This window comes from Oncorhynchus keta, chromosome 32, assembly GCF_023373465.1.
Source record: "Oncorhynchus keta strain PuntledgeMale-10-30-2019 chromosome 32, Oket_V2, whole genome shotgun sequence".
NCBI classification, from domain to species: Eukaryota; Metazoa; Chordata; class Actinopteri; order Salmoniformes; family Salmonidae; genus Oncorhynchus; species Oncorhynchus keta.
In genome coordinates this window covers 26,489,153-26,513,444 of record NC_068452.1, presented here as the reverse complement: position 1 = coordinate 26,513,444, position 24,292 = coordinate 26,489,153, and the positions used below count along the sequence as shown (strand labels likewise).

The following is a 24,292-nucleotide window of genomic DNA, read 5'->3' as shown; positions in this document are numbered from 1 at the left end:
TTTGCAACAACCAAATATTTATTGATTTGAATTGATATTTCCATTACGGTTTCAAAATCAAACAAAATAGTAATATTACTTGTTTTTTGCATTTGGAAGGAGAGTCAGACATAAAAAAAAAAAAATGTACGTTACAGTGAAAGTGAGTAAAACAGAAAACCTGAGGGAAATAGTTTTACCACATCCACTCCGGATAGAAAACAAATAGCCATAGTTTTGATTGGCTCAGTAGAGAACACAGAAGACGACAACTCCATATAATAATGTCTCTAAAATGTTCCTCAGAGCTGGTGTCTAATGTGTGAGTCCTGTTTGACTATTCCAGATTCAGGTAAAAAACAACAAGGGATGGGGTCGGTGGCAAGAGGAGTCAATGGGAATTCTAAATGAGAAGGCTCTGACAGGCTGTTTTGATTCCCCATTATTAACCAGTAATGTTCCCATCAGTGTCCATGAGTTTGCTTGAGGAACCACTAAGAGCTAACAGCCCCAAATAGGTGGGCTCCATTTAAGAACATACAGTATAAGAGTTGCTGTTGACCACCCCTCCACAAACCCTTGTCTAGTGTAAAACTTGCTGCATGCCTCTAGTCTCCTCTTTACCCATCTGCCCATCAACATTACCCATTTTATCCATACACAGTGGAATAATCTCAAGTAAGCTTTTTAGCTCTCCCGACACCTGACAACATCCATTTGCTACTCTCCCGCCACTCGTTCTTCTTCCCGCTCCCCTCTTTTTTTCTTCACCTCTCCTCTAGGGTGAAGGGCTCCCGAACTTAGCACTCAGCTTGGTGATGAGGGCCATGACTTTGGGGTTACCCTGGTACTTGGCGATGTTAGCTGGGTTCTGAGCCACATCCTGGAAAGCTGCCATCACCTCAGGGTCCTTGAGAAAAAACACAGGAGAGATGGGATTAGATATAGATACTGACATAGAATCCAAGCGTTAACTGTAAGACTGCAAACACTTCAATTTAAGGAGCGTCGTACCTTCATGGCGTTGAGCACCTCCGGGTCGTTAAAGAGCTCTCCCAGGCCAGGCATGCCGAAAGGAGAGCCTCCAGCCCCCCCTGGGAAACCGCCAGCCCCCTGGGAAACCGCCAGCACCCCCTGGGAAACCGCCAGCACCCCTGGGAAACCGCCAGCACCCCCTGGGAAACCGCCAGCACCCCCTGGGAAACCGCCAGCACCCCCTGGGAAACCACCAGCACCTACAGCATGAGACAAGGAACCCAGGATTAATGCGATTACAGGGCTCCAATGGACCCTTGGGCGATGGTCAGATAATGTAGAGCAGTCATCACCAGCCCAGGTACTGGAGAATTACAGGGCCAGGGATTACAGGCCTTTGTTCAAGCCCTGCACTAACAAACCTGATTGAGCTAATCGACTTATCGTCAAGACAATTCATGAACCCATATTCCCTATTACCTGGGAAACCTGGGAAGCCCCCTCCTCCTGCTGCTTGTCGAGCGTCCTCCTCCTATGCAGAGTTAAAAAAAAAAAAAGTTTATGTTGAGACACTATTTTGAAATTCTTATTCTCCTCTCTGTTCTTGCACCAAACACTCACCCTCTGAGCTTTCTCATGTTCTTCCCTCGCTTTCTTTACCCTCTCCTTCCTGTCCTTGATTTCTTGCTCCTCCCTCTTGCGCTCATACTTGCGCCGGTGCTCAATGATTTTGTTAGCCTGAGTAGAGAAATGGCATGAGTTGAAAGTCAGACCAGAACACATTGATTGACCAGACAACCTTGAAACTGCTCTGGTTTAAAAAAGACAGTTAGTGGCTGGGTACCTTGGGCTGGACCTCTTTCAGCATGGCACTGGCATCCTCATCGTAGTCCAGTTTGCAGGCAGTGGCCAGGTCCTTCGCTGCCTCCTCCCAGTGCCCCAGCAACCTGACACACAAAGAGGAAAGAGACTCAAAGTATTGTATTAGGGGTGTGCCAAAATGGCCATACTCGTAATCGTATCTGTAAAATGACAGTTGATAGTCGGATCGGATGATACTCGTGACCGGAAAAAATAGAAGTGTTTTAATATTTTATTTACCTATGGACTTATTAGATGTTGACAAAATACCTCCTTGCACATTCACTGCAAAATAAAGCTGCAGATTAGGAGCAGCACACGGAGGTGTGTCTGTCCTCAACTTGCAGCCAAGTTTGCTGACACTCAGTCAGAATGCCCATCAGCGTTTCATATTTCCCCCCCTACTCATGCCTCGCATATTAGATATTATGCACATAGATAGCTTGATAGCAAACGTCCTCGCAATGTGATTTACCATAGTAGCAGGAAGCAGCAATCTAAATTATCAGACTGAAAAATATGCAAGAAAAACAGATCTTTATCAGAACTAAAAATATGCAAGGAATACTGATCTGGTGAAATGATGACATGAGTGGACAGAGAAATACAGCTTCACTCTATCCAATCAGAGCAGCATGATCAACGTACAGCCATCTCTTTTCTTTAGACAGATAGCCAGTTGAGCTATTTAGACCATGTAGAACCTTGCACATTACTGACTAACTTGAGAAAGATGTGTGCTGACACTCAAATTAATTTTTTCCGATCACAGATTATAACAAAATACTCCGATCACAATCGTATCCAGCAAATTACCCATATCCCTTACGATCCTCATTTTGTCTGAATACTCGGCACCCCCCTATATTGTATTACTTATAAATCATATACAACTGCATTGTGTCTGAGTTTGAATATGCAGCCTATCAAGCAGCATACTTGTGAGCTTTCCCCCTCCACTTGTAGGGCTGTGCAGAATCTGGGTTGATGTCAATGGCTCTGTCGCAGTCACGCTTAGCTGCATTGGGTTTCTGCATCCGGATGTAGACGCTGGCAAAGAACATACGTCAGTCTGTATGAATACTACGTGATCATGTACTAGAGCACATCATGTGGTATGGCATTGTTAAGTCTAGCAGTGGGACTCACCTCGCCCTCTTGGCATACATGATAGCTACCCGTGGATTGAGTTTGATGGCTTCAGTGAAGAGGTCCAGGGCTTTCTGCAAGTCACCTGTATTTGACAGCACCAAAAAGTGATACTTATAAGCACTGGTCATTAAAATGTCTTCCCGATTTACTACAAGGTCAGTGCAATGTCAACGCAAGAACCTTAGAACAAACAACCCACCTTCTCCTAACGCTTCGATAGCTCCCATCTTCTTCTCGTTGGCCTGGTCCATCATTTCATCTGTCACCTAAAGGAACAAGAACACACTATTTATCTGCAAGACATATGAGATGCCAAGAGGTCTTCTGCTTTGGCCAGTAAATTTCAAGCAGTCTTCTTCAGGGCGTGCATGCTCACTGAATGCATTTCTCATTAGTTCTCATCTGCAGAAACTCCCCAAATGAAAAGCAATTCATGCACTCTCCCATCCTTATGTTATATTAATAACAGATGTCTTCAGTAGAATAAATATTCTCACCTCCAGATTTTCTAAGTCTCCCATCTCCTGAGGTTCGTCTGTATCTGGCTCAATCACCCCATCTTGGTCGATCTCTGAAGAAGCAAAGGGATCCATCAAGGACTTCAGAATTTTAGAAGATATGAGAGACACTGAAAGCTTGCACCTCTAATTCCGTTATTGTATGTTGTATACAGTGGCAACCCGTCATTCAGGAGTGGTGGGACAGAGCCCCACCTGTTTTAATCCCCAAATTTTTTGTGGGCTTGCCTGTTTTGCATGTTATTTTGGCATTAATACGAGTCACATATCAGTTTGCAAACAATGTAAAATAAATATATATAATTGAGTTAATAAAGCCACATACAAATATGGTCTTTCAGCCTAGCTCAGTGCTTTATGTGGCGGTGGGGCAAGCCAGCAGAAAATAGGAGCGTTGCGCCGTGATTGGCTCAGTGTTCTGTCACTCATGGAGACTAAGTCACAACCAAGTAGTAAGGGTAGACATCGAAAATTCAAGCCCTTTGGCTCCTGCCATAGAATTACATTAGTAGTGCTCTTCCAAGAAGGCTCAAGGTCATTGGCCACAGATAAAATCACATCAAATCATGACATGTACAGTAGCTTTGATTGGACTGATCATGTCAACATCTTACTTTCAAAATCTTAGCTAGCAGTCATCAATTAGACAATCTACAGGCAAATCCTTTTTAATCCTTGTCATATGAAAATAAATAATGGAGAAATTATAGTTAAATGTATTTTTTTATTTAAACTTAATTTAATAGATAAAATGCATTGGTGCTCATTGGAAATCGCAAATTCAACAATGAGTGGTGAGGAAGGAATTTGGCTAACTGCAAGAATTGCAACTGGAAAGTCGGGAATAAATGTGCTCAGACTCAGAGGAATATACGTTTTGAACGGTCATCCAAATCCAACTCGGAAATGTAAATCTGGCCCCTGTCTTTTTTTGATGACAAAATGTTCCTGCGAAGGACCACCACTTCCTGTTCAAGTGAGCACATCACAAGTCCAAAAATGTCTTATATGCTGCTGCATAAATTATGTAATATGCCAGGGAGATATGTATACTGTAACTAAGAAAGTAATACTAAGTATATGTTGCGTAGTAAACTGTTAGTAGACCATGTGCCCCACCCTAATAATTTGGTCTATTTTCACCTCTTAATTTCACCTAACGTTACTGTTCTGACTCAATGGTGCACATGTAGCCTATAACCTGTTTGAGAAATGTCATCATTGAATATTGTAAGAGCTTTCATTGTGTGCTTATATGCCCCCTGTATTTATCCTATGGTTCTGATTTGGTATACAGGGAAAACACTAAGAACAGCCCATGTTTTGAATTATGTCGCTATACATTTCAAAAGAGCAGAACAAATAGTTATATTGACTACATCCGTCCTGGTTCGCTCATTAATGTCTTAATCTAAATGACAAATGACCTCTTATCCGCTTGTCGTCCCCTTATGCCATAGTTTGTACATCTCAATTGTCAGTAGAAACCACATTTGTTTAAGCAAGTCAGTCATATCATCTTTATTTTAATTTTTTAAAGGCAGTAAATGAGGCTGAATGAACTGTTTCGCTGCCAGACAAGGCTCCGCTAGTGGCCAAGTATAGCAGTGGTAAGGTGTTGGAACTGCTGTAGGGACAGCTTTATGTAGGTCTTAACAGTTTGTGGGCACCGTGTCACCGTTATAGTGCAATTAATTTATCGTTTAGTGGTGCAATTTTTTTTTTTTTGCCCCACCAAGATTTACATGCTACAATCGCCACTCTTTGTATAAGCACTGCTCAAGAGCTTAGCAATCAGTTTATAAGGCAGTATTACAAACTGTGTGGTCATGCAAAGTATTGTTTGTTATTCACTGTATCACTGAATGTATTAGATGGAATGGAACTGTAAATGTCTGGGTGATGATTTATTGGTATGGTGTGAGTCGAAAAAATAATTTCCTTTTGGCCTGTGTACCCATTTTCTTTACGAACTCAATGGGTGACTGTGGGAAAATGTGTGGGCCAGGTGTGAGAAAGCTGCCATGGACATACCTAATTCACTCTCCTCACTCTCAGAGGGGGCATGGGGCTCAGGAGCAGAGGCAGGGGGAGGAGCTCCAGCACATGGACACCCACCCTGAAATGAATTTGTTTTATTGGCTGAACTGTACTGGTAGGCTGTCAAATATAGCAACTGGATGGATATATGAAACAAGTCATACTTATACCTTGCATGAAGAGTCATTTTGGGGGGCTTGTGGAATTGTAGCTCCCATTCTGAAAAAAAAGAGAATCTTCTTTCAAATTTGAATTATCTCCAATATGAGCCTTTAAATTTTGCCAACTGCTGCCAGTACATGTTGGTGTATTACTTAGTACAGTAGGAATTCCTATATTTTATTCAATTAATAAAGTACTTTGTACTGACTTATATCAGACTGAGAGAAATATGCCTGATATTTAGCAGCAGTGAGTGGGTGTGACTGCGGCGTTCCTCTTCAGGGTAGTTGGGGAATTGGCAACACAAATCACACGACATTGCATTAACAATGACTTCATTCAATTAACTCTAATACTATTGATATCAGGTGAATAAACCTGGTTCTTAACATGGGTTGATCCGACTGCTAACAGATAGTGGCCCGCTACTTTTGACGATAAAAGATCAACTGCACACTTGACGCTGTGCGATAAACAGAAGGATTATCAACTGACCCTTGTAACCAGGCCCGGAGGAAGCCGAGCTCGGGAAGGTGCAATATGGAGGGATTTTCGTCGCACAACTTCACGAAGGCCTTCAACTCATGTACTTTCCGCGGGTCCATTCTCACTTCACAGGTCCAGCACACGCTACACAACAAGAAAGTGCGAGGAAGTAAAAATGAAACTGCTAGCTAAGTATGAGCATTGATAGCATACACATGTGCTGCACAGCCTCATGTAGTATTATTAGTAAACTAGCTAACTCCTTTATCTCAGAAAACAGTTTGTCCCAGGGCACGTGCATAAATGTAGCATGGATTGTGAGGATAGAATATTCTGGAATTTTGTCGAGTTAGTCATGCCGTGGGGATTATATGAATGCATGATAAAATCAGGGAAAACAAACCAGAAATGTGAATTATTTCCAATAAAGCAACGTATATGAGGGTTAGATTAGCTACCTGTATGACCAGACAGCTCTTCAACGAGTGGTAGCTTCGAGTAGAGGGATGAAACCAAGCCGCCACAACAATCGCTATAAATTACTAGTCGATGATGTATGTTGTTCCGTAGATGTTTTTAACGCAGGCATTAATTAGATAGAAACATATGACAAACAAAACAAGCGATGAGGTCCTGCGTGAATGGATCAAGTCGCAAACAAAAGAGGTCATATAATTGCTATCCAATCAAAAAACCTAATATTGTACTTCCACCAATGGTAACGATTGTCTTACAGGGGAGGCGGAAACTTGTCACATTACAAGCACGGCAGACAGACGCATTTATCGACATGATACAGTCACATTCCTACATGTTGGCTGTCGAATGAATAGGTAGTCGTTTTATATAGTTTACGTTTGATGTTTAGCCTGCTAAAGTATTTATATTTTATGTAATTGTGTATACCGCAATACAATTTAGGGCCACCACTTGTGGACATCATGATGATGGGAGTTAACTGTCGCTGATAGTCTGACCGACTTGCAAAAATGTTGCCCTCACTTAACATTTTGACCAGATCCATTACCCAATTGGTGTCACACTCAAAGTTTTGGAGTCAATGTGAGTGGTGAAATATTTGGTTATTTTTATTACAATGGTAGATGGTAATTTTTATATCTGGCCACTGTCCAGACAAATGAGTTTATCTAACTACTGTAGTCAGGGTCAAGATCACAATTGCGTACTCTTGACGTCCTTGTCTCAAATCCTATTGGAGGAGAAGGTCCGAGGGGCGGGACCTCTTGCTTTCTCATCCAATGGGTTTTAAGAGGACGCGTGGAGAATGCAATGATTTATGCAAGCTAATTTCACATTGTATGTTTGTATAACACAAATGCTTGCCTCAGCAAGATGGAAGGTATAATGGATGTTATTCCCCAATGATATGTCATACTTTTATTATAGGATCAACTTATAATGTCATGTATACATCTTAAATCATGTAGATTTGTATGGCCAGCTGATTGTGGAAGATTCTGTAAGACCTAGGTGAAAAATAACTGAATTTATTTGCAAACTTTTCCCTCACTGGTAACCTCTCTGCAGGTCATCTGTGGTGTCCATGCCGGAATGTCTCCTTTATACCAGGAGGGTGGAAACCACGGAAGGTTCCACCAAGATACCTCGGCCAGCTAAGCCCCTTCACTCATCCACACCTCATAAAAAATGGTGAATGTACTCATGGGCATACAGCTATGTCCCATTTCTGCCAATCAGTTACTCTACATCATTTACCTGATATCAAAGCTCATTGTTATCTTATTCACAACAGCAAACTATGGGTATGAATACTGTTGTGTAGTACAGTGCAGTCGCTTCAGGGAGTTTTGAATGGTGGGTTTATAACTTCTTCCCCTTCTTGCTCTCTGTCACAGGTGAGGTGACCCCTGGCTTAACCCAAACAGAGTTTGATCTGCGTCGGCAAAGACTGGCCTCTCTCATCGAGGTTCAGGCAGATCGGCTGGGACCCACTGCTTCGTCCAACAAACACCTTGTCATTGTCCTGTCCCACCCAATCTGCTACATGACCAATGACATCCCCTACCCCTTCCACCAGAACCAGGACTTCCTCTACCTAACAGGCATCCTTGAACCAGACAGCGCCCTGGTTCTATGTGGTACTGGCCGCCCGGACCAGGCCATCCTCTTTGTACCCCGCAGGGACCCGGCCAGGGAACTGTGGGACGGGCCCAGGTCAGGGAAGGATGGGGCGGCAGCGTTGACTGGGGTCGAGAGGGTCCATTGCACAGAAGAGTTGGGACTTGTACTCAAAAGCCTTAAAGGTCGGGGGTAACTAGGGGAAAGTCATTCGAACATACATATTTTAGAGTAAATTTTACTCTTTGGATGAAAGATTAGGGATTAGAAGCCTGAGCAACGTAGCTTCAAATTGTGGATCAAATTTGAATTCCGAAACAAATGCAACTGTTTGAACCATTTCAAAGTGATGTAAAGAAATTAGACAAACTATATCACTAACAATTTTACTCTGATTGTTCCCTCTCTCTCAGGTAGCACTGTGTGGTATGATGGCTCCAAGCCCTGCCACCCTGGGCTCCACCAAACCCATGTTCGGCCTCTACTGGAAGGGGGGCCCATAGTGCGCTCTCTCAGACCCCTTACACACTCCCTCAGGGCCCTCAAGAGCCCACCCGAGGTGGCTCTCATGAAGGAGGCTGGTCGCATCACAGCACAGGTGAGTCACTTCACACACGCCATGAGTGAAGCACTCAACTGTTCACATAAACCCTCTGCATCCCCTCTTTCAGGCATTCAAAAAGACTATGAGTATGTCTCAAGGGGATATTGATGAAGCTCTACTGTATGCTAAGGTGAGTTACAGGTCTTTAGACACTTTATAATTAGGGTGTGTTGTCATTGAAAGTATGGTTTAACACCTATGGTAGCAACGATAATGATGAAATGGTAATGTGAATCTCTTTCTCAATCCCAGTTTGATTTTGAGTGCCGTGCCCACGGAGCCAATTTCTTGGCCTATCCTCCTGTGGTTGCTGGTGGAAACCGAGCCAATACACTTCATTACATAAACAACAACCAGATTGTCAAGGTGAAGGGACATATGCAATGTTGCTGCTGAATGTGGGCCCATAATTCTGAGGTCAGAAGATTTAGAATTCTTAACACCCCAGCATTGCCACGATGGCACATACTACATCTACCAGTAACTCTGTCTGTGTCCAGACAAATAAGACTTTGCCCAATTCCTTGTCTTTTCTTTCTCTCAGAATGGGGAGATGGTGCTACTTGATGGAGGGTGTGAATACTTTTGTTATGTCAGTGATATTACTCGCACCTGGCCGGTGAACGGAAAGTAAGTTGCATCAACAGAGATACCATTTTGGATGTTCGCTCCTTCTCTCTTCTCTCTCCCTCCTTTTAATGAAGTCTCCTTTTCTAACCCTCTCTTGCATGGTGAGCCCAGGTTCAGTCCTGCCCAGGCAGAGTTGTATGAGGGGGTGTTGGAGGTGCAGAAGGCCTGTCTGTCTCTGTGCTCCCCAGGATTCAGTCTGGACCACATCTACAGCACCATGTTGGCTCTGCTGGGATGCCAACTCAAACAGCTGGGTATCGTGAAGGGCTCCACCAGTGATGCTGATACACTTAAGGTACGCTCAGTGTCGCTGTGTCCTTCTGCTCAAAGTAGTTCCATGGTTGGAGAAAATAACTCCAGGTCCAGGTTAACTGATAATGATATCAAATGCATGCATAGATAACTGAAGGGTGTTTAGCATCAATGTAAATGATATCGCTTACTTACTCAAATGTTTTAATAGTAATATTTAATTGAAAGTAATAGGTTAGATTTTGTGGCTTAGGGGGACCATGGAGACTCAATGGCTAGGAAAGGGTATTAGAGGTTAATGCTGTGTATCAAAAAACCTATTGGATAACAAACACTAATACTAATAACGTTCAGTAATAAACCATATAGGTCCTTTATAATCCTAAATTATTACATTTATGTGTAGAAACTTCAGACCATTGACCTTTTTAATTCAGATTGGTAAGAAATGTCAGGACCTGAGTTAGATTGCACATTTCCTGACAGTAAAAGGGCTCCCGAGTGGCACAGTGGTCTAAGTGCAAGAGGTGTCACTACAGACCCTGGTTTGATTTCCGGCTGTATCACAACTGGTCGTGATTGGGAGTACCATAGGGTGGCGCACAATTGGCCCAGCGTCGTCTGGGTTAGGGTTTAGCCGGGGTAGGCCGTCATTTTAAATAAGAATTTGTTCTTAACTGACTTGCCTAGTTAAATAAACATTTAAAAAATCAGCAAAAATCATGGCAAGTCTAGATCGGATTTTACATTTTGATTCAGACAGTATAAGAATCAGTCTTTAACACCACTGATTTCAAAATACGTACAGTCCAGAGACATGGTTAATTACTGACAGAACAATCTAGACATGTAAACGCAAGCGTGCAGTTTCTTCCGTGTCGATTGTGAAAAACAGGCAGAGTTCTCTGGTGCAATACCCAGGAAAGCGTATAGTTTCTCCCAGGATGCAACATGGTAAAAACACTAAAATCTCTCCGTGTTTATGGGGCATCGGCCCCTAAATTCATCATCCTCAGTGTAAGAGTCTAGGGTAGACAATGGCAACATGTTCGTTTGTAGCTTAACGATCAATGTGAGGCCATACTTTTTCTAAGACTCCGATTAAAAATATTAGGCCTATGAGGTTGCACAATAATCAGGCCTTGATGGTAGTTGGGAGAAGACCGAAAGGTCGGGCCAAGGGTTGCAGCACGCCACAGGAGTAGCCTAGGTATCACACCGGCTTGTGTTGTGAGGGCTGGGTAGGAGAGAAGGCAATCAGCAAGACCGGCGTGTGGTGGAGAAGCTTTCAGCAATGGCACCGGAGCGATTGATATCGGTTTGCTTTCTCGATTTATAGTTCTTTTATAAATGTTTAGAGTGACCAGTGTAATTTCTCACCAAAAGATGGACATGCCATTGCCATGTTAGGCATTCTAGCAGTACCAGATGGTCTCAAAATGGCCTAGAATAGGGGTTCTTAAACTTTTTTGGACTGGGACCCCATTTAGATAAAACAATAAAATAAATAGTGACCCCCACCATGTAAAAAAAAGAATAAAAAAAAATCAGCGGCCAATGTTAACTTTAAAATGTTTTGGCTCTCAGTATTACAAATCACTCTGACAGTATTTTTTGACAGTATTTCAATCGGTATGGTTTGAAATGCATCAGAAATGTATTGGGAAATTCAGAAGATTCAGGCAATAATGTTGTATGATCTTCTGTGTAGAAAAGAACATCATCCCAAGTCTGATTTAGTGCCTAATCTTGTCCACTCGGTTGTAGTAAGAAAACAGAAACCGCTCTGTTCATTACTGCATTTAGCATCAGTTACTGATGTAACCCCAGTTCTATGAACTAAATGCAAATTCTCTCGTGACCCCACTTCAAATCAGGTAACCACACATGGGGTCGCAACCCCTAGTTTGGGAAAACCTGGCTTAGAACATGTTAAAGTTAAAAGAACACAACACAGGATGTTTAAGGAAATATATTGAAAATTTTATTCCAAAACCATCACATTGTTGTAGTAGTGTGATGTACTAATGTTGGAGTAATGATTAATAAATGGTGAGCAAACTGTTTACCGTAATTGCTGGACTATAAGCCGCTACTTTATTCCCACGCTTTGAACCTTGCGGTTTATACAATGACGCGGCTAATTTATGGATTTTTCCCGCTTTCACAAGATTCATGCCGCCAAAAAACTGAGCACCGTCACATAATGTGACGTAAAATCGAGCGCGCTCAAACTTCCCATCATTCTGATTACGGTAGTAATTTTGTCACCCTCATCATGGCAAAGACACGGAGAAATGCATATGATGCAGCTTTCAAGTTGAAGGCGATCGATCTGGCTGTTGGAAAAGGAAAGAGAGCTGCTGCACGGGAGCTTGGCCTTAATGAGTCGATGATAAGACGTTGGAAACAGCAGCGTGAGGAACTGACTCCGTGCAAAAAGACAACAAAGGCTTTCAGAGGGAAGAAAAGCAGATGGCCCAAAGTATTTGCAGCCACTCGACATCAGTGTAAATCGTGCATTTAAGGTGGCGCTCCTTGTTCAGTGGGAGTCTTGGATGACAAGTGGGGAGAAATCCTTCACTAAAACGGGCTGCATGCGAAGAGCAACTTATGGTCAAGTCTGCCAGTGGGTCCTGACAGCGTGGAGCATTGTCAAAAAATCCACTATCATCAACGGGTTTCGAAAGGCTGGACTGCTGCGTGTTGAAGGGGCAGCATGAGCTCAGCGGGGTATTTGCCTCCGGATGAAAGTGACGAGAGCGTCAATGAAAACGATCCAACATCGGATGAAGCAATTCTGAGGCTATTCATCTCCGACACCGAAGGAGATGACTTCAGTGGTTTCAATGCACAGGAGGAGGAAGATAGTGACCAAGTTCATTTGTTTCAATGTACCGGTAGGCACCTGCGGCTTATAGACACGTGCGGCGTATTTATGTACAAAATACATATTTTTTAATAATTCAGTGGGTGCGGTTTATATTCAGGTGCGCTTAATAGTCCAGCAATTACGGTAAATGCCTTGTAAATGGTTTGTTACTGACCGTTATTATAAAGTGTTAAGCCTACCCATGATGGCAGTTAGCCTAGCGATCAGAGCGTTAGGCCAGTAACTGAAAGGTCGCTGGTTCAAATAAATGAGATGACAAGGTGAAAAATCTGACTGCCCTTGAGCAAGGCACTTAACCCTAATTTACTCCAGGGGTGCTGTACTACTATGACTGACCCTGTAAAACAACACATTTCACTGCACCCATCCGGTGTATGTGACAAATACATGTCAAAATGAAAGGCAGACACATCACTGAAAGAAGGGACCCTGTAAGTCACAGTTAAAATCTTTTCTGGGCAAAGAATCCTGGAACTTTGGATATTTTGTGTTTACTTTGCTCTCTCGAATGGTCTGTGGTCAGGAAATGACATTAACGTCTTCTGGCCCATTTTAAACTGTAAAGTAGTGACCTAATTACACCCTTCGCAAAGCACAATATCCCTGTGTACTACCTATAATCGAGGCATCACTTTTCTGTAGCAATTCAACTCGGGGGGAGAAATCTAGCCAAACCAAAGTTTAATATACATTTGATTGAGCAGCTGTGCTCTTTCAAAAGTTTTGGATTGCGAATTAAAGTGTAATCAATTACTGAAATATTTACTAACAATCCTGACTAGCAAATGCCTCTTGAGATTAATAGTGTAGTCCAATCCAAATGTTGTCCAGTTGAGCAGGTATATTTAGAATATATGCTCATTGAATAAGAAAGCAGTAGTCTAGCTGTGGTAATTTTGGTAGATACATTTTTATTTGTACTTATGGGACCAACACAGTCCTTCCCTCCTGAAATTCAAATTTTATATGTCATTGATAGATAAAAGTAGATGAATACCAGCAGTAATAAATTAACTTACATTTCTCAAACTGAAACTTGACCATAGATAAACCTAGATTTGTAATGGAAGGTAACTTTATCACCACAGAATGAATTTTCCGTGAGATATTGGAACATTGAGTGCAGAGCTTGAGCATGCAGTGTACTTTGTTGCTTCGGTGACCTGTATTGCTGCTTCTAGGCGGCGCGGCGCTACTGCCCCCACCATGTTGGTCACTACCTGGGCATGGATGTGCACGATACCCCTGAGCTTTCCCGCTCTCAGCCCCTCCAGCCTGGAATGGCAATCACAATAGAGCCAGGTACTGTATACATGAGCAAGGGTACAATCTCTCACTCAGTTCAGTTCTTCATATTAGTCATATTCAACTGATTGACAAACTTTGGAGAAACTGTGCACTTTTTAGGCTGGATTAACACTCCACTAGGGGTATTCTGCCTTAGAGGCAACACTTTATTACTGCACCACTCACCACACGCACAGTGGGCTCCACATAGTTTACATGGTAGAATGTAACTTTACACAAGTATCATTTATGTTTAGCTAAGGAGAATGTTGTGCAGTGTAAACCCAGCCTTCCCAGTGAAACAACCAGAGATTCCTATACAAACACTGAAGCACTACTGTTCCAGTGTTTAATGCATGTGTGTGCATGAATGCATCAAGTGACTACACTCCAGTCCATCTCTCTTTTTAAGGGCTGTACATATGTGAGGACGATGACCAGGTTCCAGAGCGATTCCGTGGACTTGGGGTGAGAATAGAGGACGACGTTGTGATTCAAGACGAGATAAACCCCTTGATCCTGTCCTCTGACACACCCAAAACCATTGCTGATGTTGAAAGAGCCTGTGCACAGAGTTAGGGCTGAGAGAGACCAGACATGGGGAGGGTATATACCTTGCTCCCAACTGAAGTGTGACTGTATACACTCCTCAAAATTCTGAGTGTGAGCAAGAGTGAGTGTTCATCCTTCTCGAGTGACTGGTCACATTTCAGTGGGTTCTTCTTCGGTATTGGCGATTGCACAATTTAATGTGCATCCTGCCAGCTACTGTGCGGGATGGAAACAGGGTTTCCCCAAAAAGCGTAACTACCAACAAAAAATGAACAAACTACCAAAAATAAAATATCAAAACAACTTCACCGTTAAAAAAATAAACTGATCTGATCCCTACACAGGCTCAGGGGGAGCCTGGGAGGGCGGGCTGTCTTCCGGCGCCAATACCCCTTCGAAGTGCTTCAGATGTATACTAAACAAAAATATAAAGTGTTGGTCCCATGTTTCATGAGCTGAAATAAAAGATCCCTGTTACTCTCAAATTTTGTGCACAAATGTGTTTACATCTGTTAGTGAGCGTTTCTCCTTTGCAAAGATAATCAATCCACCTGACAGGTGTGGCATATCAAGAAGCTGATTAAACAGCATGATCATTAAACTGGTGCACTTTCTGATGGAGACAATAAAAGGCCACTCTAAAATGTGCAGTTTTGTCACACAACACAATGCCACAGATGTCTCAAGTTTTTAGGGAGTGTGCAATTGGCATGCTGACTGCAGGAATGTCCAAACAGAGCTGTTGCCAGAGAATTTACTGTTAATTTCTCTACCATAAGCCGCCTCCGACATCGTTTTAGAGAATTTGGCAGTACATCTGACCGGCCTCACAACCGCAGACCATGTTTAACAATGCCAGCCCAGGACCTCCACATCTGGTTTCTTCTCACCGGGGGATTGTCTGAGAAGGGGGAGGGTGTATTTCTGTCTGTAATAAAGCCCTTTTCTGGGGGAAAACTCATTCTGATGGGCTGGGTCTGGCTCCCAAGTGGGTGGGCTTATGCCCACCTATGGCTGTGCCCCTGCCCAGTCATGTGAAATCCATAGATTAGGGCCTAATTAATTTATTTCAATTGACTGGTTTCTTTCTATGAACTGTAACTCAGTGAAATATTTGAAATTATTGCATTTTTGCGTTGATATTTTTGTGCAGTATAAAATCCTTAAATCCCCAAAACGTTTCTGCTGCAGCCACAATCTCCAGTTTCTTAGACTTCTTTGAGAGTTGAGCCACAGTTTATAACTGTGGCAATGAACACCACAAATTCCACCTTTTTAACACAGGGTATCTTTTGACTGGCAGCAAACATTTACTACAGGCATCACTTGTTTTCCCAATGATTTATATGGGTTTCTGGAGGACTGCTTGATTATTCATCATGGATCTGAATGTGGTAATGTTTTCATTGTCTTTTCTACTATAAAAATAGTTCTCAAACTAATACAATTCACAGGTTCCTTGCAGGATAGGAGAGCATTAGACAATGGCTCTATTGTGCAAGAATCGTCTCATTTATTAGGAATATTGGGATTTGAGATGAGTTTATTGAAGACAAATGTATATTTGTGTGTGTGTTATAGTTTTTATACATAGTCATGTCTAATTGAAAATGCTGTTAACAGAATATTCAGTTCTATTATTTCTAACAGTTGGTCATAAATCTATTTTATTTTATTTCACCTTTATTTAACCAGGTAGGCTAGTTGAGAACAAGTTCTCATTTGCAACTGCGACCTGGCCAAGATAAAGCATAGCAGTGTGAACAGACAACAGAGTTACACATGGAGTAAACAATTAACAAGTCAATAACACAGTAGAAAAAAAGGGGAGTCTATATACAATGTGTGCAAAAGGCATGAGAAGGTAGGCGAATAATTACAATATTGCAGATTAACACTGGAGTGATAAATGATCAGATGATCATGTACAGGTAGAGATATTGGTGTGCAAAAGAGCAGAAAAGTAAATCTACTTAAATGAGACACCTGATATAGCCTATATGAGCATCGTTTGCCGCAATGATAATCTTATTTGTATCGAGAAGTGAAGCGCCCTCTTAAATATATTCTGATGTTGGTGGAACACGACTGCCCCCTACAGATGATAGCACTAGTATTGCCACTCCGAAAAAAATACGAAATGATTTTCCGGGCAATCCCGAGTACCAACCCCCTTCACGCCTAATATTGCTGTACCTCAACCCTCCCCCGTGTCAGAGGAGTAGAAACAACAAGCCGCCATTTTGTTTGTGCGGACAGACCGAAAGAGGCAGGAGATACCGAGAAAGAAAGCGACTTCAGCGCGGATAATAGCGACTCCGAGACCCGCCGGTGAAAGAGTGGCGATGTCGTGTCGGTGCGAAAAGAGGGATGAAAGTAAAAACAAAAGATAAGGCAGAAGAAGAATGAGGGAGTGAAAAAGAGATATTATTTGAAAATCCAAGGAAGGGGTGTTTTTGCGGAGAGGAGAGGCGGAAGAAGGCAATATATTTAACGAAGAAAAAAACCTGCGAGCGAAAGAAAAAATAAAACACGAAAAAAAATCATAATTTACCCATCGCCACAGATGAAAAAAAATGCCCGCATAGACAAATATACCGAAAAATGTATATTGGGTATTTGAGGGGGTGTAAAAGGCAGGTTTAAAGGAAAATATAAATTAGGATAATCGTGAAGGGGGGGCATTTACCACCACAAAGACTCAATGAAAGGATTTTGTGGACCACAAATATGTTTGGGGGTGTTGCTATCATTATCTTATGGACGAAGCTTGACACTTTTCTAAAATAGCCATAATATTGTTGCGACCCCCCCTCGCTTTATCAGATTTTCGCTCATCGCTGTATTCTCTTGTTCTTGGTCGGGATTTTTTTTCGTCACTTGCATTGCAACCTAAATCAGCATACGCAGTGACCGATGATTTCTTGCAATATTTATCAACCAATTTCATCTTTCTAATCAATGTTGATCTTATTGCAGTGGGTTATATGATTACCTTTTGAAGACCTTTCTTGGGTAAGCTTTAAATCGCAAACACTTGGGCAAGTAAACCAAACGTCCTCTGCAAAATAAAACTAGGACTAATTGAATCAATCTGAATTGGCACATTCTGGGCTAGAACTAAGCGATTTTTGCCTTAATTTGCCTAAATTATTTTTCAGGACACAAACTAATTGTATTGCTTCAATTTAACCTCATTGCATGTAATTGGCATCATCGCGCAAAGGGGTGCAACATCCAAATGTGCATTCAGTGTCCGTTATTTTTTCCAATTCAGTGCCGTGCATTGACAAACTAACAAAATAATGACACGATGTAGACTACAAGTAGATGTTAAGGGAAATGTATTAAGTGCCACGAATTAATTGATCGAATAGGAACCCATAGGTGTAGTACAGCCTATCATATTGGAGAGCGGAACTTGATCAGTCAGCTTCACTGTATTTTTTTCAGATCTGAATTGCACCCCTATACAATTGTATTTATCTAAAAGACAATGCGAATTGTTTTCAGTGTTGAATTCGAGGTTTTTAACCGATGCTTTAAATGCCTCTTAAACCACTATCACTCATTGGGACTGGGTATCCCGGTTTCATAGCCCAAAATATAGACAAGCCTATCAAGTTATTGTTTCTTGACGATCCCAATTTACGTATGGGGATTATTTTGATATCCTGTCACTGTGGGACACATTCATCTGTGGTTTTTTATTAGACTAAGGACCTAACGCCATAATTGTATTATTTGACAACTCATTACTTTGGTAATGTTGGGATCAAATTGCATTAACTGCAATGGCAAATCAGACAAAGTGGAAGATTTTCGGGTCCCCGTTTTCGGGTCCCTCATAACTGTTGCATGAGACGAGGCCCCCAAAGGTAGCTACCACTGGGGTACGGTTCGCTTGTGTTTATCGCGTTTCCCATTTTGCTTCCCTGGACACGACCCCTCAGCAGAGTGCTCTAGAATTAAACACTCGATTTCGCCGGGGACTATGGCGGAAAAGACTGATGCTGCTATGGAGGACAGGTCTTGGGACAATTTTTCCGACTCCAAAGAGGCTAAATGAGATTGTCGAAGGCCTACTTGCTTGTCTTTTTCATCGACTCCACCTTCCCTCCTCCTCCTAAACTCGGAGAAATCTGTAAAGGAACAACATCTCTGACAGGGGAGGGGGATTGATAGCGACGGATAAGCATAGATCGAGAGTTGGAACGCTGAAAGGAGGAAGGAAGAGTGTATCGCAATTTCCTCCTTTCCCCCTACCGTCCCTAAACGGTGGGGGAAGAATCACAAACATTTACAGAAGGGAAGTTTGAAAGAACTCGGACGCAAACAAGGGAATAAGCCAATCCTTTGTGGATATATAGCTATTTTTTAATTCGTGAAAAAATATGGCCGATAATGTTCTGGAGTCCGGCCCGCCTTCAGCCAAGAGGCCTAAACTATCATCCCCTGCTCTCTCAGTCTCCGCCAGTGATGGAAACGGTAAACATTTTAAATGCTATAACAGTCCTGCCTCGCTGTTCAGGGATGTTATACTACCTAGCAAGTTAACCAGCTTGTTTGACTAAGTTCCCATGAATGAGCCACATCCATCATCAGCCAAGTTGTGATGCCAACGTTAGCTACCAATTAGGTGGTAGTAGTAAAGGTTTGCTTGTTACCCAACTGGTCAAAGTAAAGTTGACTGGCTAATTGCCCTCCCGGTGTGATGGTGTGATGGTCTGAAGTGAAAGTTTGAAGTTATCTGCCCGCTTGAAACAATGGGATAGTCCACGTATAGCAAGTTGTGAACTCACAGTATTGGAATGTATTAGGTAGCTAGTTAGTAACTTTAGTTAGCTAAATTGGCTATAATTTAACTAGCTGAAGATTGCTACCATTTATGGACAGCCAGCTAGTTAGCCAACGTTAGATATTTAACTTGAGCGTTGCAAGCAATGAAGATGCATGCTTTTGATGTTTGGGTAGCTATCTAGCTGAACGTTAGCTCTTATCAATCTTGGGTAAGGTGGCATAGGTAGCTTATCAGATAGGTGACACCATGTACATTATCAGTATTGGATTGGTGTAGGGGTTTATTTATTTGAACCTGTTCAGACAACTTCGCTGTAACATGGTGTCTGAAGTGTTATTATACTTACGGCAGTTAGTTAGCTTTGTGACCGAGCCATCACCACTCCTGTGTATTGTGTACTGCTGCATTGTTGTCTAGTGGCTACACTTGCTAGCTAGAGTCAAGTTGCTCGTGAGCAGACGAAAGTTGTAGTGCCTTTTGTCGCCACATATGTAGCAGCGTAATGTTATTTTATGCGTTTGTATGCATGTGTCCAGCTTTTTCATACCCTTTGTTTTAAAGTCTGAATGGTTTGGACTGACGTTATTCCTACCATTGAGTTCTCTCGTCGTATTTTGCCCCTAATTTGCAGGACTGCTACAATGTTAACTCCTTTGAATACTTTGATAACATGGTACAGTTAAATGTCAAGTTTAAATTATTATAGGCCAGATTGAAAAACACATCAGATTTCCTAATTGTGCAGACCTCACTCCCTGACGAATGCAATTCATATTTATTCAATGGGTAGGCTAAATTAGCTGCCTTGGCTGGTAGTTGGCACTCACGATTCCCCATTTTGTTTGTTTCTCCATGTTATGTCTGTCATCAGGATGCTTTTATTCACAAATTAAACAATTCAGGATTGCCCAAATAAGTTTTAGCTTTCGTTTCAATGTCATTTCTCACATGACACGAAGTCTAGATGTAACTTTTTTTGGAGCACTATGGCTACAATTCGGCAAAAGATCATAATCTGTACTCTACCAGCTCAACCAAGTCGCCATTTCACTTGAAGCATATGCCTTGTATAAGCATGTTCTCTCTTAACTTACAGCTCTGATTTAAGTCTCATCCAAGTTCTGTTGTACCAAGCAAGTCATGACTGGAATTAAGAAAGGCTCTGCACAGGTTTAACAAACCACTCTGTGGTGAAAAGTTGATTCTGTTGGAAGAGAAGAGCAAATGCAACATGCAACCCCCCCCTCCTTTAAAAAAAAAAAAAAAAAAAACTTTTCACCCTGTGAAGGATCAATCGGTTGGGCTGTGAAAATGGTGGAAGTCAGTCCAGTAAACCTCTGCTGTCTGTTGCCTCCCATTGTGATGGGAGTCTGAGGCATCTTGTGGACCAGGTGTAGCTCACAGTAGCATTTGCACAACCAAGCATTTGCAAAATCACTGCTTTAGAGGTAGCTACTGACATCATCCCCCAGACATAACGCAGACACAAGTGTAAACAGCTTACTATGTGTTTCATTGGACATGGTGGGGGGTGTATTAGCTTAGATCTTTATTTTAATAAGTCAGGGGATATAGGAGGTACATTGAGAAGGCTCTCTTGTTTATGAGACTGACGGGGACAGCTCATCTGTCTCAAACTACATGTACGGATGTTGTATCCATGCGGTGCAGAAGAACAATTTGAGTGTTCCCTGTGCTATAGTCACTGCAACTTGGGGGATAGTGTAGAAATATTAACACACCCACCTGTTTCTTTCTAAAAGTGAATCGAGCTTGACTGAGGATGCATGCTTGCATATTTTGAGTGGATCAGCTCTTGTGTGTTTCATTGAAGACCCCCCTTCTAAGATGGCTGCAGTCTACTGCTGCTCTAAGCTAGAGATTGCAAGAGGTGAGACTGAGATGCTTCTGCCGCCATAGGCGTTTCAAGTCTCTGCCAAGTACTTCCTCAACCTGGTGTCATAAATGTACCACTTGCCCCCCGTATCTGAAGTTCTATATCCAGAGGTGTTTGTTTGCCAAATGATGGTCATAAAGTACATAAAGGTTTGCCTTTGTTTGATATCCACCGTGCACTGTAAGTGAATGCACGTGTCTCAGCCAGGGGCAATTCAAGTAGATCTTGCAACTTAGCAGGTATGTCTGTGCACTTGCTATTTCCCTTTCTCTATGAAGAGGCAGAGAAATGTCCTCTATACACACACACATCCACCTGCTACTCAGTCAGTGTTTACTTCTGTGGCTTCGCACTCTGACCCTACCCCGTCCACCTGTTTGGCACCCCATCAAACCACAAACTGGCCCAGGAGAGGAAGCTCTTGGGTGGGAGGCTTGTAGCCAGCCGCTGCACTGACTTAGGGTCCAGAAAGGGGAGGCATTCATTTAGTTGGTTGCAGCCAGCCGCTGCACTGACTTAAGGCATCCGCATGCTTCCCACCCGAAACAGTTTGTGCATATATTATGACATTTTGTGATGTTTTTGTGTTCGGCAAGGTTTGTTTTAGCTGTTTGTGCACAACACATTTTTTTTCATGAGGTAAGCTGAAGTCCCCTTTGTCGGTGATTGGTCAACAGTACGGATTCTTCAATAAAGTGTTTGTCATTCAACGAGAGACGACTTGTTTTCATGCACGTTTTTTCACTTGCAAAATACCGCAACATCTTAGTTAGATGTAAAATTGCATGACTAAGACCACCTTGGCAAAAACATCAAAGGGAATCATAGATTTCTTGAGTTATATTAAATGAATTCAGACCATTTTGAGGAAGTGTATACTGGCTAAGGTCTTTTTAAAGGAGCATGCTAGGCACAGACCTTCACCGAGCCAGGTTTTGCTAGGAGCAAACGGAAGATAGTATGCAGACGCTGTTAGGGTCCAGAAAGAGGAGGGAGTCATTTAGTTGTTTCTTTTTAGATGAAGTTATTTCTCTTTCCAGAATGAATTATTGTTGCACCTACATTTTGAAGGAGGTTAGAGCTTTGTTAGTGAACTTGCAATGTCAAGGGGCACAAGTGCATTTTTTTTGCTACTGCTCTCAATGTACACCTCACGATATCCCACTTACTCTGCCCTCTCTTTCCTCTTACCCCCTCCCAGATTTCGGTTCACTCTTTGACCTGGAGCACGACCTCCCCGACGAGCTCATCAACTCGTCGGAGCTGGGCCTGGTCAACGGAGGGGACCTCAGCCAGCTGCACACCAGCCTGGGAGGAGGAATGGGAGGAGGCCAGGACGCTGCTGCCAAACACAAACAGCTCTCGGAGCTTCTCCGGGCTGGAGCGCTGCCACCCTCGGGTCAACAGGGAGCCACCAACAGCCCCGGTGGCTCCATGGGACTCCTGGGCAGCATGAATGCTTCCCCTGGGCACCAGAGTATGGGCCCCCAGGGGCAGCACACCTCACCCCAGCAGGCTGGCATGGTGCAGCAGGCGGGCATGGTGGGTGGACTGAACAGGGCCATGATGGGGGCCCAGAAGGGCAACGGACAGCAGCAAGGGTCCATGCCCCAGGGCATGATGGGAGGCCAGGGGATGAATGGCTCACCCCGAATGGGTTACCAGGTCAACCCAGGCATGGGAAGTAACAGTAACCTGCTGGCAGAAACCCTGCAGCAGCAGGGGGGGCAGCAAATGGGGGCAGGGGGGCAGGCTGGGATGAGGCCTCAGCAACCTGGAGCACTGAACAAGGTAAGACCTGTTAATTGTTTTGTAGATGGACTTGTGTTCATAAATGTCCACAGGAGCAGGATCCTCTTTTACACATATTGACGTTACTGCACTTGCTCTGCTGGTCTTGGTGTTCAGTACATCTGGCTATGCTAGCTGTCTTGACAACAGTGAGATGCTATGTTTAATATGTCATTAGATGGTTTGAAGATTGCTCTGAATGAACATTAATTGACCAGAATCTAGAAGAGTATTTAGTGTGTGAACCGTGAGGTGCATCTTTCGGAACCGATCAAGTATGTCTGACGGCAGCAGAGCAGATTCATCAACCTTTAACCCTGTTATTGTGTATCCCAGCTATCATGTTGCCATAGGCTCATTTTAAATATGCACTTCACATTGCTATGAAAATAATTGGATCAGTATGTCGGTACTTTTCAGTTTAAATGCTTGTTTGTTGGTGCTGTAAATATGACAATCCAATTGCTGGGTGCAGTGGATGCTGTCATGTTCAGGCTGATGTTGTCTTGCTTAACACCTCCAGAGCTGTAGACTGGCTGAGGCTAAAAGCACAAACCATCAGTGCGTGTTCTCTTTTAGTGTTTGGGCAGCTAAGAGCATAGATGTTCGTTGTCAGTTGGGGCAGTGTCTACATGCGTTTCCATAAGGTGTCTAAAACAGTGGGGAGTAAGAAGGGTGCAGACTTAGAGCCGTAAAGTTCCATCCAAAACGATCCTGATGGGACTCAGCTGAGCAGTGACCAGCTTATTTATCTGTTGGCCGTATCTGTATTTTGTTGGAAGTAGTTGATGACATTCCTTTAGGCTGAAGATATTTTGTAAGGATAAGGGTTAACAGATGATGGAAAGCTGCTGGAGTAAGAGATGATTTGGCGTTTCTCCCCCTTAGCAAGCAGCTGTTCTGTCATTGTCACCCCTAGATCACTATTGTCTTCAGCAGTGCTTGGTGTTTGTGTGAAAATGCTAGGAAAATTCAAGCTATTTGTTGAATTATGTTTTTGTAAGTATGTCAGCGTTAATGCTTTGTTAACAAACTCCGTGAATAAGACCGGACTGACTACTGCTCAAAGCAGTGTAATGCCTAATGGTCCAGAGATTGAACTCTAATATTATCTGTCAACAAATTATCTCAGGTTGCTAGTGATTTTAAAGTTAATGAAGCTTCATTAGTTTCGTTTAATCCGCTCTAAAAAATAAATCTGGCAATTATTTATTTTTGTCCAATAAAGAACCAGGAACATGAGTGTAAACTAGATCTCACTCACCTAGCGTTCCCTTAATTTCTCCCCATCTCTTCCTCTGCCCCCCCTGTC

At 42.8% G+C, this 24,292-nt stretch overlaps 3 protein-coding genes across 16 annotated transcripts in view; 2 read left to right on the top strand and 1 right to left on the bottom strand.

The window, feature by feature from the left end:
• LOC118365446 (hsc70-interacting protein-like) lies at positions 1–6,793 on the bottom strand. 3 transcript variants are annotated; one of them, XM_052491086.1, is made up of 14 exons: positions 6,632–6,793; positions 6,183–6,317; positions 5,696–5,744; positions 5,520–5,604; positions 3,465–3,538; positions 3,167–3,233; positions 2,965–3,049; positions 2,755–2,865; positions 1,799–1,901; positions 1,576–1,692; positions 1,435–1,486; positions 1,132–1,214; positions 994–1,092; positions 1–889 (listed from the first exon to the last, which is right to left on the bottom strand). In XM_052491086.1, the coding sequence occupies exons 2-14, from the start codon at positions 6,290–6,292 to the stop codon at positions 758–760; spliced, it is 1,167 nt and encodes a 388-aa protein (XP_052347046.1). In that variant the 5' UTR covers positions 6,293–6,317; positions 6,632–6,793; the 3' UTR covers positions 1–757. The 3 variants fall into 3 exon arrangements, with proteins under 3 accessions (XP_052347046.1, XP_052347047.1, XP_035603564.2); XM_052491087.1 differs by having other exon boundaries at positions 994–1,061; positions 1,143–1,214; XM_035747671.2 differs by having other exon boundaries at positions 994–1,214.
• Positions 6,351–15,672, top strand: LOC118365445 (xaa-Pro aminopeptidase 3-like). Of its 5 annotated transcripts, XM_035747669.2 has the most exons (11): positions 6,873–7,006; positions 7,095–7,235; positions 7,722–7,844; positions 8,051–8,458; positions 8,687–8,871; positions 8,945–9,007; positions 9,130–9,243; positions 9,422–9,507; positions 9,619–9,802; positions 13,834–13,954; positions 14,352–15,672. In XM_035747669.2, exons 2-11 carry the CDS (start codon positions 7,163–7,165, stop codon positions 14,516–14,518), a joined length of 1,524 nt encoding a protein of 507 aa, XP_035603562.1. In that variant the 5' UTR covers positions 6,873–7,006; positions 7,095–7,162; the 3' UTR covers positions 14,519–15,672. The 5 variants fall into 5 exon arrangements, with proteins under 5 accessions (XP_052347045.1, XP_035603562.1, XP_052347044.1 ...); XM_052491085.1 differs by lacking the exons at positions 6,873–7,006; positions 7,095–7,235 and adding an exon at positions 6,351–6,365; XM_052491084.1 differs by lacking the exon at positions 7,095–7,235 and having other exon boundaries at positions 6,896–7,006.
• Positions 15,673–16,709: 1,037 nt separating this feature from the next.
• LOC118365443 (histone acetyltransferase p300-like) overlaps positions 16,710–24,292 on the top strand; it is a 28,413-nt gene continuing 20,830 nt past the window's right edge. For all 8 annotated transcript variants that reach the window (XM_052491082.1, XM_052491081.1, XM_052491080.1 and 5 more), the window contains exons 1-2: positions 16,710–18,979; positions 22,391–22,980. In XM_052491082.1, coding sequence (XP_052347042.1) covers positions 18,886–18,979; positions 22,391–22,980 — 684 coding nt within the window. In that variant the 5' untranslated portion in view covers positions 16,710–18,885. The remainder of the gene's footprint in view (positions 18,980–22,390; positions 22,981–24,292) is intronic.